Genomic DNA, 14,611 nt, shown 5'->3' with positions numbered 1-14,611 from the left:
TGAGCCACTCACTATTTTCAGACACTCACCAAACATACAGAGCCACTCACTATTTTCAGCAATTCACTGCATCACAACAAATTCTTATGTAGACCACATGTAACACACCACCAAGCCGAGTTCTCACACAATCCGTTCCAAATGCAGGGCAAAAAACAAAGCCAAATAGTAACTTGACATAATTAAATATAATCATTGATCCTGAAAAAGCTATCCTAAAAAACCATGAACCAACCGCAGCTGCCTGGGAAGTCTACCTATCTTCAGCGTGATCATTGATAGCACTGGAGAGTCTAGGAACAATAAATCCTACATGTCTTTGCATCACAGTTTGCAATTCTGCAAAATAAAGCCAAAACAGAAAATATACTTGGTATGGTGTTCCCTGACCACAGATTTACATTTGGCAAAAAATGTGCGTTTGTGAATCAATGCTCTCATGCACAAAGTAACACAACTTGATGTACTTTATAGTAAAATTACCATGCCAAACAAATACCAAGGAAAAGTAAGTTAGATGCGACAGACGCGACAGAACTACAGACACCCACGGAGGAGTGCTGCTTGCTGTGAAGAAAGAACTCCAGCTGAGTGACGTCACACGCTCGAAAGATGTGGAGATGATTAGCGGCACTATCCAGATCTCCAAGAGAAAGAAACTGTTTTTAGCTTCATGTTACAGACCACCAAGAAGAACAGATGAGGGGTACACCAGAGAGGCGACATCAGAAATTGCCAAGCTGAAAGAAAAGGCAAAGAAGAACATCTTGATCGTCGGTGGTGACTTCAACTTACCAGACATCAACTGGAATACCACTAATGTTGCTGGACGCCAGTACCCAGAGCGGGTGAACAGAGCATACCTGGACACCATTGCAGACGCTGGCATGGAGCAGCTAGTACGATTCCCTACGCGCAAGAGCAACACCCTGGACCTGATCATAACAACACACCCAGGCCTCAGCCAGCGTTGTAGACCCCTACCGTCTATCGGCAACAGCGACCATGACATCGTCCTCTTCGACTGTGCCCTCGCCCCCTTCAGACCATGTCCGACTCGCCGGAAAATCACCTTATGGAAGAAAGCCGACACTGAGGGCATCAAGCAAGACTTCCTTGACTTCACTCCTGAATTCATGGCCGCCCCAGATGACGTCCATGGACTGTGGTCTCTTCTCAAGTCCAAGACTCATGAGATCATGGAGAACCGAGTACCAAGCAAGATGTCTGCCAGCCGCTACTCCCACCCATGGATGAACACTGACATCAGAAGAGCCATACGAAGAAAACAACGATCCCACAAGAAAGCAAGAAAGACAGGGAAAAAGCGTGACCGCGACAGGTACAGGCGACTACAGCAAGAGGTCAAGTTCCACATCAGAGACGCCCACAAGCAGTACATGGAAGACATCGTCAGTGAAGACTTTACTACAAACAGCAAGAAGTTCTGGGCCTAGGTGAAAAGCAAGGGGCAAGACTCTGCTGGAGTTTCACCACTGAAGAACGCAGATGGCTTCCTGCAGAGCGACAGCGCCAAGAAGGCGGAGATCCTGAACGAACAGTTCCAGAGGGCGTTCACCACCGAGGACACATCTCGCATCCCCAGTATGGGCGACAGCCCTTTCCCGGCGATGGATGATATCCACATTGACGAAGGTGGTGTCCGCAAGCTCCTGAGGAACCTGAAGACGGACAAGGCAACTGGACCAGACTCCATTCCAGCCTTCATCTTGAAGATGGCTGCTGACCAACTGGCGCCCATCCTTGTTCGACTGTTCCAGCTCTCGTTGGATACTGGGGAGGTCCCGCTTGACTGGCGCCAGGCCTGGGTGGTGCCTATCTTCAAGAAAGGGGAACGACACCTTGCAGCCAACTACCGCCCTGTCTCGCTCATCTCCATCACCTGCAAGATACTCGAGCACGTGGTGCACAGCTCCATCATGAAGCACTTTGACCACCATGCCATCCTTACCAACTGTCAACATGGCTTTCGGCGTAAACGCTCATGCGAAACTCAGCTCATCGTCACAGTCCATGAAATTGCCCGGCAGCTAGCACAGGGAGCCCAGGTCGACGCCATCCTGTTGGACTTCTCCAAAGCCTTCGACAAGGTGCCCCACGCCCGCCTGCTCACGAAACTGGCTTACTACGGAGTGAGAAACGACACCCTCAAGTGGATCTCTGCCTTCCTCAGTCAGCGTCAACAGCAGGTGGCCTTGGAGGGCGTCCTATCGTCTCCAATCGGAGTGCAGTCCGGAGTTCCGCAGGGGACCGTCCTGGGTCCTCTCCTGTTTTTAGCCTTCATCAACGACCTCCCTGAATCCGTTCAGTTCAGCAGCGTCAAACTCTTTGCAGACGACTCCCTACTCTTCAAACGTATATCCTCTCCAGCGGACAGTCTGCAGCTCCAACAGGACCTATCCAGCCTCGAACAGTGGGAATCAACATGGCAGATGGAGTTCAACCCCAGCAAGTGCACCGTCATCCGCATTGCCCCGAACAAGAAGAAGCCCATCCTGCCAACTTCCTACAGCCTCCATGGACAGACTCTGGAAACAACACCATCCAGCAAGTACCTAGGGGTCTTAAGGGGGGACAGGGTAGGCAAGCACTTTTTTTTTTTATTTTGGAAACAGCTTGCTGCTTGTTTGATTTTTGCAAGCAGAATAACCTAATTAAGGGAAACCATTTTAAATTTTGAGTGAAAAGCAATTTTTGGGGGTTTTATTCACCAAAATGTGAGAAAAACGTTATAAAATGTGCTTATTTTAAAATGTTGCAGTTTGTGAACCAGTGCATGTTTTGATCCAATTTTTCTTCTTTGCAGCAATATGTGTGTGTTTAATAATTCTGTGTATCGAAAAGCATTTCTAAGCAATATATTATTTTAATTTAGCATTTTCAGTTACCGGTTCAGTTCTGATAAGAAAAATACATGAAATCCTAACTGTCAGACTCATAAAAACCCAACCAATGCACTGAACTCTTATTCCATACACAGAACTGATGCTGTACAACTCATAAACAACATATACAAAAACTGAACAAATCCATCAAGCCTTTCAAAAGTTGCAACATTTTAATTGTAGCGTTTTGTCTGAAAATTACATTCAGAGAAAACAGCATTTTAAAGATTTGAACCAGTACATAAAAAAACCAGTAGCACAGTGCACCCTGAATTCATATGTTTTTATCAGAATGACCACTTTACTATGTAGGGAAAAGGATTTGACAATCAAATTATCAGGATTTTTTTTATATACATCATATGAAAACAGCCATCTTTGTTTGTACCGATATGAAAACATGAATCAGAACCAAACTGTCAGACTCATAAAAACCCAACCAATGCACTTAACTCTTATTCCATACACAAAACTGACGCTTTACAAATCATAAACAACATAAACAAAAATGAAACAAATCCATCAAGCCATTCAAAAGTTGCAACATTTTAATTACAGATGTTTGTCTGAAAATTACATTCAGAGAAAACAGCATTTGAAAGATTCCAACCAGTACCTCAAACTAGTAGCACAGTGCAGCCTGAATTGATATGTTTTTATAAGAATAACCACTTTACTATGATGGGGAAATGATTTGACGATCAAATTATCCAGACTTTTTTTAAAAAATCATTTGAAAACTCATCTATGTTAGTGCAGATATGAATCAAAACGAAACTGTCGGACTCATAAAAACACAAGGAATCCACTGTATTCTTATTCCATGCACAGAAATGGTGCTTCACAAATCATAAACAACATATACAAAATTGGAACAAATCCATCTTGCCATTCAAAAGTTACAACATTTTAATTACCACATTTTGTCTCAAATTACATGTAGAGAAAACAGCATGTAAAAGAGTCTCACTAGTACCCCTGTAAACTAGTACCACAGTAGAGCTTGAATTAATGGGGTGGTTTTTTTTAACCAGAAAAACACTTTAACTATGAAGGGGAAATGATTTGATAATCAAATTATCAGATTTTTTTTATTTAAAAAAAAAATCATATGAAAACATTAAAAAAGTCAATTATCTGTGTTTGTGCTGATATGAAAATATTGATCAGAACCAAACTGTCAGACTCACAAAAACCCAACGGATGCACTGATTTCTTATTCCATTGCATAGAAATGATGCTTCACAAATCATCAACAACATTACATAATTATATATACACAAATGGAACAAAGCTATCAAGCCATTCAAAAGTTGCACCATTTTAATTACAGTATTTCTGTGCTCAATCCTAACACTGCAGCAAATTTCTGTAAAGCTGAATGTCCCTTTCCATGTACCAACATGGTCATACGCGGATTATTTAAAATGCAACTTTACCACCCGAAGCGTTGCAAACACCGGGAGAAGAGTAAACAACTGCAGACTTGAATGGACACTCATATGCACTCCAGATGCAGGGCCTGTGCAAATCCTTGGGCTGATGCATCACCTTCTTTCATAATCAGACTGCTATCAGACAAGCATTCAGTACAGGATATAAACCTTTCAGCAATAGATTGAGCTGATCAATGTTGACAAAAGCCCAACACATGTCAGCGGAGTGACGTTGCACAGTACCAGTATCCATATCTGCTTGTGATGGGTCAGAAGATGGCAAAGTATCTGTATCTTCTTATGGTTGGTCAGGAGATGGCAAAGCTGATGTTTCTGCTGTGGAAGAGGGTAGTTCCGGTTTAGCAAACTTTTCCATCAGGTCAATGTTTCTCCTCGCTGCCACCACAGGAGGACTGGCTCTCCCCTTGCTCCAACCTAATAAATACACAAACACTGATTTAATATTTGATACAACTGTCCATGGTTTTTGTTTGTAATAAGCTGCAAATTTTAAGACTCAATATAAACGTCAATAAGTGCTTGTACTTTATTTTGCAAATGACCATGTTACATGGGGTGTACCTCAACTTTTTGGCTAGGCTGGTAAATCAGAAATCCCAATCAGCCCCCAACCACTGAACCAGGCGGGTTTTCTTACAACCACCTCAGCGGCTCGTACCCACATGTCGGTTGACGAACACACACACACACACACACACAAAAGACATTCATTAATTGGCCCCTATCACAAAATGTACATGTCAAGTTTACTATGGGATTTGAGTAACCACACAATCACATACACACAGGAACTAATACTGAAACTAGCTGAATTATTTTCTTTCTTTCTTTCTTTCTTTTCATATTTTTCTTTTAAAATTAATTTATTTCATCACACTTGCTATGTATTTGCTTGTTTCTTGTCTGTTGTCTGTTTTGTGTGTGTGTTCTGTGTGTGTGTATACATTTTCAGATTTCCTAAACCTAGCACTGTTTGCAGGTGATCTTTATGCTTTTGATTCATGAGTTGCATCCCCAGTCCTTTAGTTTAACTCTTTTTTTTTCTTTGGTGAAGTAAATTGGATCTATTTTTTTATTCCTTAGTTAATGGAAAAGATTTGACAACAATATTGCTGTCAATGATAGGTTGGTCAGCCATGCTGGTGTAAACCAATCCTTTAGAATTAGAGAACGCTCTCTAGTACCTGGTACTTATTTTCCTACGGTCAATGACCAGAAACAGAAACTGTGTCAGTCGTACATCGCTCAGATGCTGCTTCTCAGTTTGACCCCAGACAAAGAATACTGATGACATGTTACACCATAGTAAGCTCTCAAGGACTGGCCAGCGAAGAACAATAAAATAGGGGTTGTGAAGAGATATCACAGAGATGATCGAGGGAGGGAGGGGGGGGGGGGGGGGGATGCGGCGGCGGCATGGATCAAGAAACCCGCAAAATACTTCAGACACAAACTGTTTATCATTTACCTGCAAACCCTAACACATTCTTACAACAACAACAACAACATAACGATGTGCAATAAATCACGTTGTCAAACAAACAAGATCGAAAAGAGAAAGAAGCAAAACCCACCTCGTCGAGTCAAGAATCTTAGAATGTCGTCTGCTTAAATACGATCATGTTGGTTCATTTCGGAGTGTTGTTACTTCCTTCTACTGTTCGCTGCTGCTGGTTCATCTTTCTCTGATATTTTTTTGCCACTATGCCGAACATTTCCAATGTTAGGGTTGTTCTCCGCAGCTCAAAACTTTGAAAAATGCTGCTGAATCGGTGAAAACGTCATGGATTTGTTGACACCGGGGGACTGATAAGTTGTCTACTGCGCTTGCGCCAAATGCCTTTGACCTACATATATTTGCATATATTAATTCCGGGGTTCGGTTGGAACGGATTCTCTCTTTGTGCCTATGTCAACGGAAATTCCCCAACGGTGATGACGTCATCTTGAAGAACGGAAATTTCCACACAGTTTGAACAGCGAAGGGTCATGTCATGTGCGCACATTTACCAGCACGGAGTATCCAAAGTTGACCATTTTTTCGATTTTTTTGATAAAACACAGACAAAAACAACAAAACATCGGTTTGAAAATGGTTTTATTTACATGAATACATGTCTAAAATGACAAAAGCAGATTATTGAATGCATTCCAGGATGTTCAAAGGTGTGAAAAATGCAACAACCCCAAAAAGGTGTATGAGACCAAAAATAACTCATTTTGCCTACCCGGTCTGCCCTTAATCTCTGATGACCTGTCCTGGAGCAGCCACGTGCAAGCGACTGTCAACAAGGGCAACAGAACTGTGGGCTTCTTGCGGCGGAACTTCCGGGAGTGCACCACCACCGTCAGAGCTGCTACGTACAAGGCCATGGTCAGACCGGTCCTTGACTACGCCTCGCCAGTCTGGGACCCGATCTCTCAGAAAGACGTCACGGAGCTTGAAAAAGTCCAACGCAGAGCAGCCCGTTACGTCCACAACAACTACAGCGATCGGACCCCAGGCTGTGTGACCAGCATGCTGAAGACCCTCCAATGGGAACCACTCGCCGACAGAAGACTCGCCAACCGCCTCACTATGCTCTACAAGATCAACAACGGAATAGTCGACATCAACAAGGCCGAGTTCTACACCTCTGGCGACAGCCGCACCAGAGGAGCCCAGAGACTGTTCCAGGAGAGGGCATCCCATCCTGTTCTCTTCAACTCCTTTTTCCCCCGAACACTGCGTCAGTGGAACAAGCTCGACCCTAAGACCACAGTTGCTGCTTCACTGGAGTCCTTCCAAGCTGGTCTGGGTCGTACCCACGGACTTGCCTCGCTGACACAGTAACCCTGCAGCTCTTCGTGTAAATAGTTTTATACTTTTAACCATCTTCTCGGAGTTATTGGGTCACCCACCACCAGTAACCAATTACTCAGTACTCCGCCGCTGGACTACAGACGTTCGGATGAACCCAGTCCACATCAAGAAAGAAGAAGAAGAGATGCAAGTGATGGTTCGGTATGTATCAAAGCCAATTACTTTGAATGCATAGTTCTTACAAGTATTTCAAAAATCTATGGAAGTTAAGCATAGACATGTATAAAATCCTCTCGAGTTAATTCTTGAGAAAAAATGTTGAAACGGAACCGAATTTTTCTTGAAAATGTGACACTATTCTCCAAAATAATGCTGAACAAATTCCTGCGCTAAAGTGTTTTGCTAGGCATTATGAGGAGTCAAAATGCGATTAGAACTCAAAACAATTATTTTCCCTAAAATAAAAAATTGATACACGTTCATTCCCTAACACAATTTTAATAATCTTTATCACAAGGAGAAAGCACAAAGACATGCACAACACTTCACTTTTTTTTTTTAATCATCAACTGCCCATACCAACTGCATCATTCAAATCATACACAGGCAGCTGATCCAACTTTAATTTTCTACGTTTACATGACAGTAACAGCATTTTCTCTCTCCACAGAAACATTTCATCGCTCAAGAAAAAAAAAATCATTTAAAAAAACATTCACGCATGTCTCTCAGACATTTGTATATGTATATTTACATAACACTCACAGTTACATATCCTATGTCAACTTCATGCGACTGATATTCCAAACACATGCATTCAGATACTGACAGTGACAAGCAAGCAACCATCTATACAGAAATATGCACACCGATGCATCCATCCATGGCAAATGTGGTTTGGAATAGCAATGGCAAATCTTTTTAAATAATGAAATCAAATGACAGTAATGGTGATCTTGAAAATGTGTTACATGCACAAACCACTAACCAAGGTGGCTAGTTTCACAAGTCATGCAATTGTGTGAACACTGATGTAGATGATACTGCAATGAAAAAGTAGAGCAATGCAGTGATACAGAGTGGAGCTGATAAATGATGGAAGCATCTTGTTTTTCATCGCAAATCAAGAGGATGAAATGTGCAAGACAGAATCAACTTCTGACGCTTACTTTCTCAATTCACACATAAATTCATGATGACAAACTAACCGAGTCAACACACACCACACTTTTGTTACTTTACTAAATATTTATACAATTGCATATTTCCTCTGCACGCTTTACAAACACATACTGTTCAGATCAAGAACAAACTCATTCACATTGCCTTCTCCAAGTGGCATACTTTTTCCCAAACCAGCATTTCTGTCTCTCTGTGAGTCCGACAATAATGTCGACCAAGGTTCACCAATGTGTAGTGCCTGCCTCTCTACCGGTCTGTATTAGTTGATGAGTGAAAGACTAGGTTGCCACTGTTGATCAAACACCCGACTGGACAGAAGCTTTTTGCCAGTCTATCTCAGAGCACATGTATATCATCATTCAGACAAGCAGGCACCACAGGAAGACCGCTTTCTTTGATTCCTTGACGCTGGAATACTGTGAGGGAGGAAGTGTGTCAACATCTCTTGTGAACACACTGGTAGGGCAAGCTTGAGGAAGAAGCTGACCGTGGAAGGACCGCGACGATGACAGCGATGATGATGAAAAGTCTTGGTAGTGATTAAGGAAGTGTGACAACGTCTCTAGTGAATACACGGGTAGGGCCGGGCTTGATGAAGAGGCTGACCCTTGAAGGACGATGACAGCGATGATGATGAAAACAGTCTTGTTTGTGAGTAAGGAAGTGTGACAACGTCTCTTGTCTCTGGTAGGGCAAGTTTAAGGAAGAGGCTGACCCTGGAAAGACTATCACGATGACAGCGATGATGGGCATGACAACAACAGTCTTGGTAGTGATTAAGGAAGTGTGACAGCGTCTGTTGTGAACACACTGGTAGGGCATGGCATGAGGAAGAGGCTGACCCTGGAAGGACGATTACATCGACGATGACAGCGATGATGATGAAAATGACAAACAAAGTCTTTGCAGTGATGGAATGAGTTTGGCAACAATGGCAGAGTGATGATGACGGTGATGATGATGAGAGGGACAGCCGGGGTCAGTGATCAAGCGGTGGGCCGTTGACGCCTGGATGCAGGAACGCACAGCTGTTGCCGAAGCGGCAGCCTGTGGGTGCCACAAAATGTCTACACACGTTTCTCCTCTCTGAAACACAACTCAAGGCATCATCAATATGTACTGAACAATCCTGATAGATAAGCAGGTACATTATATTGATAACCTTAAAAGCTGTGTGAAAACCCAGACGTCCCTCCTTTGATTCACTTCTTTCACATTTTCTGTTTATCATTTGCAAATTTACTTCCACTTTAAAACTCCCTCTCAAAGACCTGATATTCCCAGATTTGTGAAGGTCTTAAAAAGGGGGTACGGGTGGGTGGGGAGTTCTATTATATATCAATCACCTGAAAAGCTGCCTGATAACTTGCATATGACTCAAACCCAAACACGACTTTCCATACTTCATGGTGTGAATGATTGTGAAAGAGAGATAGAGAGTGGGGGAGAGAATGAGAATGAGAATGCGAAAGAGAGAGAGAGGGAGACAGAGAATCAGACACTGAGACAGAAATTGGGAGACAGAGAGAATCAGAGAGTGGGAGACAGAGAGAGTGGGAGACAGAGAGAGTGGGAGACAGAGAGAATACAGTGTTCTAGATGGTCGAATGTGTAGCAAAAACCTGTACGTGTACATGTAGATATTGCATCACCCGTGACTAACTTTTCCCCCCAATGTTCCAAATGCATACGTTGTTTTGCTTCCACCAAGACTGCAGATCTTGGCAAACGCGTGACGTAAAAACCAGATTTGATGACGTTACCCATACACGTTCCCGTACACATCCTCAAAAGTGCTGATCTAGATCTTGCTAATCAGAGGGGAGAGCGAATCAGAGAGAGACAGAGAGGGAGACGGAGAAAATCCCAGAGAGAGAGAGAGAGAGAGAGAGAGAGAGAGAGAGAGAGAGAGAGAGAGAGAGAGAGAGAGAGAGAGAGAGAGAGAGAGAGAGAGAGAGAGAGAGAAACACAATTTATTTGTAATGCTAGTAAACCCATTCTTACCAGGTCTCCTGTTATTCCTCATGCGAGGTCCCGGCATGACAGGGCCGTTGCCGCCCATTCCTGGGCCCGGCATGGGCCCCTGCATGGGGTGGAACCCTGGGCCCATTGGACCCGGGCCCCGCATGCCCATGTCTGGTCCTGGTGGTCCCCCGGGGCCCATGTTCATGTTGTTCCAGTCGCCCTCCATGCCACCGCCTCCCATTCCAGGCCCTGCAAACACATCATTTCATACACTTTTCAACAACTCTCTTTTCTTTTTAAAGGATGAAAAAAAAGATTGCTAGCTTTTCTCTGTGCATGCATGTGCTCCTGACTGAATGACATGCAACTGTTAGCGATGCCCCACACTGAATGACATGTAACTGTTAGCGATGCCCCACACTGAATGACATGCAACTGTTAGCGATGCCCCACACTGAATGACATGCAACTGTTAGTGATGCCCCACACTGAATGACATGTAACTGTTAGCGATGCCCCACACTGAATGACATGCAACTGTTAGCGATGCCCCACACTGAATGACATGCAACTGTTAGCGATGCCCCACACTGAATGACATGCAACTGTTAGCGATGCCCCACACTGAATGACATGCAACTGTTAGCGATGCCCCACACTGAATGACATGCAACTGTTAGCGATGCCCCACACTGAATGACATGCAACTGTTAGTGATGCCCCACACTGAATGACATGCAACTGTTAGCGATGCCCCACACTGAATGACATGCAACTGTTAGCGATGCCCCACACTGAATGACATGCAACTGTTAGCGATGCCCCACACTGAATGACATGCAACTGTTAGCGATGCCCCACACTGAATGACATGCAACTGTTAGTGATGCCCCACACTGAATGACATGCAACTGTTAGCGATGCCCCACACTGAATGACATGCAACTGTTAGTGATGCCCCACACTGAATGACATGCAACTGTTAGTGATGCCCCACACTGAATGACATGCAACTGTTAGCGATGCCCCACACTGAAATACATTGGAAATGATTTGTTTCTACTTCTACTTGGTACAAAATGTCACATATAACAATCTTGAATGGGAGTATGTTTGCTAGGAAACCACAACACATTCTTCCATACTCCTGCTACTGCTGTATCGGTCAAACAGAAAATATGCTCTCTAAATTAAAATAAAGACATCAGCTGAAAATGAGAGTTATGCAAAATGGCTTTCAAGGATTATGTAAAACCGTTGCAGTCAGTAATCAAATGTCTTTCTCAAGTCACTAGATTTTGTTCAGGAATTTTTTTTTTCAAGGGAAGTGTGAAAATCAAATAAAATAATATTTCTTGGATTAGAAACAAGACATAATTTATTCACAAACACAAGTTAAGGAACCAAAGAACTTTTTGTAAGTGTTGCAAGGGGTAGGGAATGAAACACAGGAGGGTAAAGCAAATACATGTCAAAAACTGCAACAAAGAACAGGACAGGTCACAATAGAAATAAATGTAACTTTTTTTCAGCTTTCCTAATGCTGAAGTGTTGACAGAAACGAAATCTCAAAGTGAAGAATAAACTCAACCAAACAAATTGTGAACATAACTTCATCAAAAATAAAACCTGTCTTCAATGTGTGTTTTTTCTTCTTTTTTTTCTCTTTCAATTATAGTTTTTAGATATAACACTATGAAAGTCAAGTGATTGAAAGATCTTTCATAGCTCCAGAAAAAACCCCAGAAAGTATGACATTCCACAAGTCTTCTGTGATAAACATTTTCATTCAAAAATTGTTTGACAATTTTCCTGCATATTTTGTCCCTTCTAACATAAATTCTGTATGAATGAAACCAAATGTGATTGAGACATTTTGTGACACTTTTGCATATATCAATGACAGGTTTTAGTATTGAAAGAACTTTTGGGGGAAATGTGGTACCGATGGTTATAATCTGTGGTGGTAGAGGTGATGGCAGTTTAAGTAACAAGTGGCAAATGTTGAGACTCTTGCTTAGTGAAACAAGATCTGAAAGTAAAGGAAAAGATCACGACCCTTCAGTAATTATTTACCCTTTGCACTCAAGGCCATCAGACTGGGAATGATAAGACTGGGAAGCAAGGGCACACCCGACACCAACAAAGGGGGTCATGAGAAAGTTCACATGCAACAAGCAGAGGTGAGAGGGGGATGAATGTGTATAAAAGGCCAAGACAGAGACAGCAAATACAGAAACAACGAGAATAAAGTGCAATTAAATTGTACACCATGAATTTGTCAGAGGTGAACACACTACATGCAAAACACGAACAATGGTAAAAGCTATGAGGAAGCCTAAGACTCGTCTTATAAAACTGTTTTTCACAACACTAACGAATAACCAACCCTAACTATTCCACCACAAACACAGCACACACACAAACAAGAAGGGCAAAGCCCATACGACTCACATGCTTTACACATTTTTCCTACCAAAATACATGTGACCTTGACCCAAGGTCAAGGTCATCCAAGGTCATGCAACACAAAGCTGTTAATTCAAGACATAGGAAGTACAATGGTGCTTATTGGCTCTTTCTACCATGAGATATGGTCACTTTTAGTGGTTCACTACCTTATTTTGGTCACATTTCATAAGGGTCAAAGTGACCTTGACCTTGATCATATGTGACCAAATGTGTCTCATGATGAAAGCATAACATGTGCCCCACATAATTTTTAAGTTTGAAACAGTTATCTTCCATAGTTCAGGGTCAAGGTCACTTCAAAATATGTACACAATCCAACTTTGAAGAGCTCCTGTGACCTTGACCTTGAAGCAAGGTAAACCAAACTGGTATCAAAAGATGGGGCTTACTTTGCCCTATATATCATATATAGGTGAGGTATTCAATCTCAAAAACTTCAGAGAAAATGGGAAAAATGTGAAAAATAGCTGTTTTTTAGGCAACATTTATGGCCCCTGCGACCTTGACCTTGAAGCAAGGTCAAGATGCTATGTATGTTTTTTGGGGCCTTGTCATCATACACCATCTTGCCAAATTTGGTACTGATAGACTGAATAGTGTCCAAGAAATATCCAACGTTAAAGTTTTCCGGACGTCCGGACGGACGTCCGGACGTCCGGACGTCCGGACGGACGGACGGACGGACGACTCGGGTGAGTACATAGACTCACTTTTGCTTCGCATGTGAGTCAAAAACAGGGAAACAATGGGAAGTAAGCATTTTAAATAACAGACCACAATAGTGAGTGAAAATGAAGCAGAACCAGTCACCTAGCAACCGAGAGAATACAAAGCAGTGACAACAAAAGTCCTCCCCATACCTGGCGGGCCGAAAGCGCGGGGCCCCATCATGGGGTTGAAGCCCGGTGGAGCGTTGCCAAGGAGACCATGGCGCTGCGGTCCCTGGGGACCCTGTGGACCCGGGGGTCTGAACTGTGCCTCGCTGGGGTTCATGGTCTGCATGGGGGGGTTGATCTGGTTCTTCATGGGCTCCAGCGCTATACGCAGTTTCTTGATCAGCTCCTCCGTATTGTTGTTGGGTCCGCCTTGCTGGAAACACACAGGCTGGCTTGTTGATTTGTTTTAAAGAGTACGATGCTACATTGCTTGAGTCTATAATGACAATCTCAACAACATGACACACAATGCCAGGCAGTGTAAAAGAGTACCCTGTCGCATGCAATATCAAAGTTGCAGTATATTTTTCAGGAAAATGACATGTTGTCTTACCTTCTTCTGATCAGGGATTAAAACCACATTAACAATTTTGACCAGGCTCCCAAATAGTCAAAACCTGCCCTTGCGACCACCTCCTGTACCATCCTGCTCATTAGGACCACCCTAAAGGATTCTCGATGAGGTGTTTTTTTCACTATATAATTCTCATTTCCACAGCGACCATCTGTCTAACCCATTTTGGTTCAGTCCCTTGGGTGGTGGTTGTAGACAGGCTTGATGGATTTCTCTACATTGTTCCTCTGGAGCTACTTCTCAGTAACAGTAACACATTCCCTCAACAACAAGTGCAAATAATCATACAACTCGCCTTCATCATATGTAATATCTTCTTCTTCTTCTTCAGCGTTCCTAGATCAGGCCTCAGATTTATACATAATATCAATCACAATAAATTATCCGAACGTGCAAGATTTCAAAACTCTACCTTCAATAACATCCAAGCAAACCTCAACATTTTTTTTTTACAGCCTTGCACCACCAATAGACGATTTTCGGAAATAACTCCGTCGGGTTTAGATGGGTTGTGGAAGAGTTACCTTTTCTTGCAA

The 14,611-nt window shown here is 42.9% G+C and overlaps 1 protein-coding gene across 2 annotated transcripts in view; it reads right to left on the bottom strand.

Annotated features, from left to right (window-relative positions):
• Nucleotides 1-7,771: 7,771 nt before the first annotated feature.
• LOC138949228 (serine/threonine-protein phosphatase 1 regulatory subunit 10-like) overlaps nt 7,772-14,611 on the bottom strand; it is a 41,374-nt gene continuing 34,534 nt past the window's right edge. Inside the window, exons 17-20 of one of the 2 annotated variants that reach the window (XM_070320998.1) lie at nt 13,646-13,874; nt 12,259-12,345; nt 10,353-10,562; nt 7,772-9,434 (exon numbers count right to left, since the gene is read on the bottom strand). In XM_070320998.1, coding sequence (XP_070177099.1) covers nt 9,328-9,434; nt 10,353-10,562; nt 12,259-12,345; nt 13,646-13,874 — 633 coding nt within the window. In that variant the 3' untranslated portion in view covers nt 7,772-9,327. The remainder of the gene's footprint in view (nt 9,435-10,352; nt 10,563-12,258; nt 12,346-13,645; nt 13,875-14,611) is intronic. The other variant, XM_070320999.1, reaches the window with a different exon arrangement.

This window comes from Littorina saxatilis, linkage group LG15 (genome assembly GCF_037325665.1).
Source record: "Littorina saxatilis isolate snail1 linkage group LG15, US_GU_Lsax_2.0, whole genome shotgun sequence".
In the NCBI taxonomy this organism is placed as follows: Eukaryota; Metazoa; Mollusca; class Gastropoda; order Littorinimorpha; family Littorinidae; genus Littorina; species Littorina saxatilis.
This window is presented reverse-complemented; position numbering and strand designations above follow the sequence as displayed.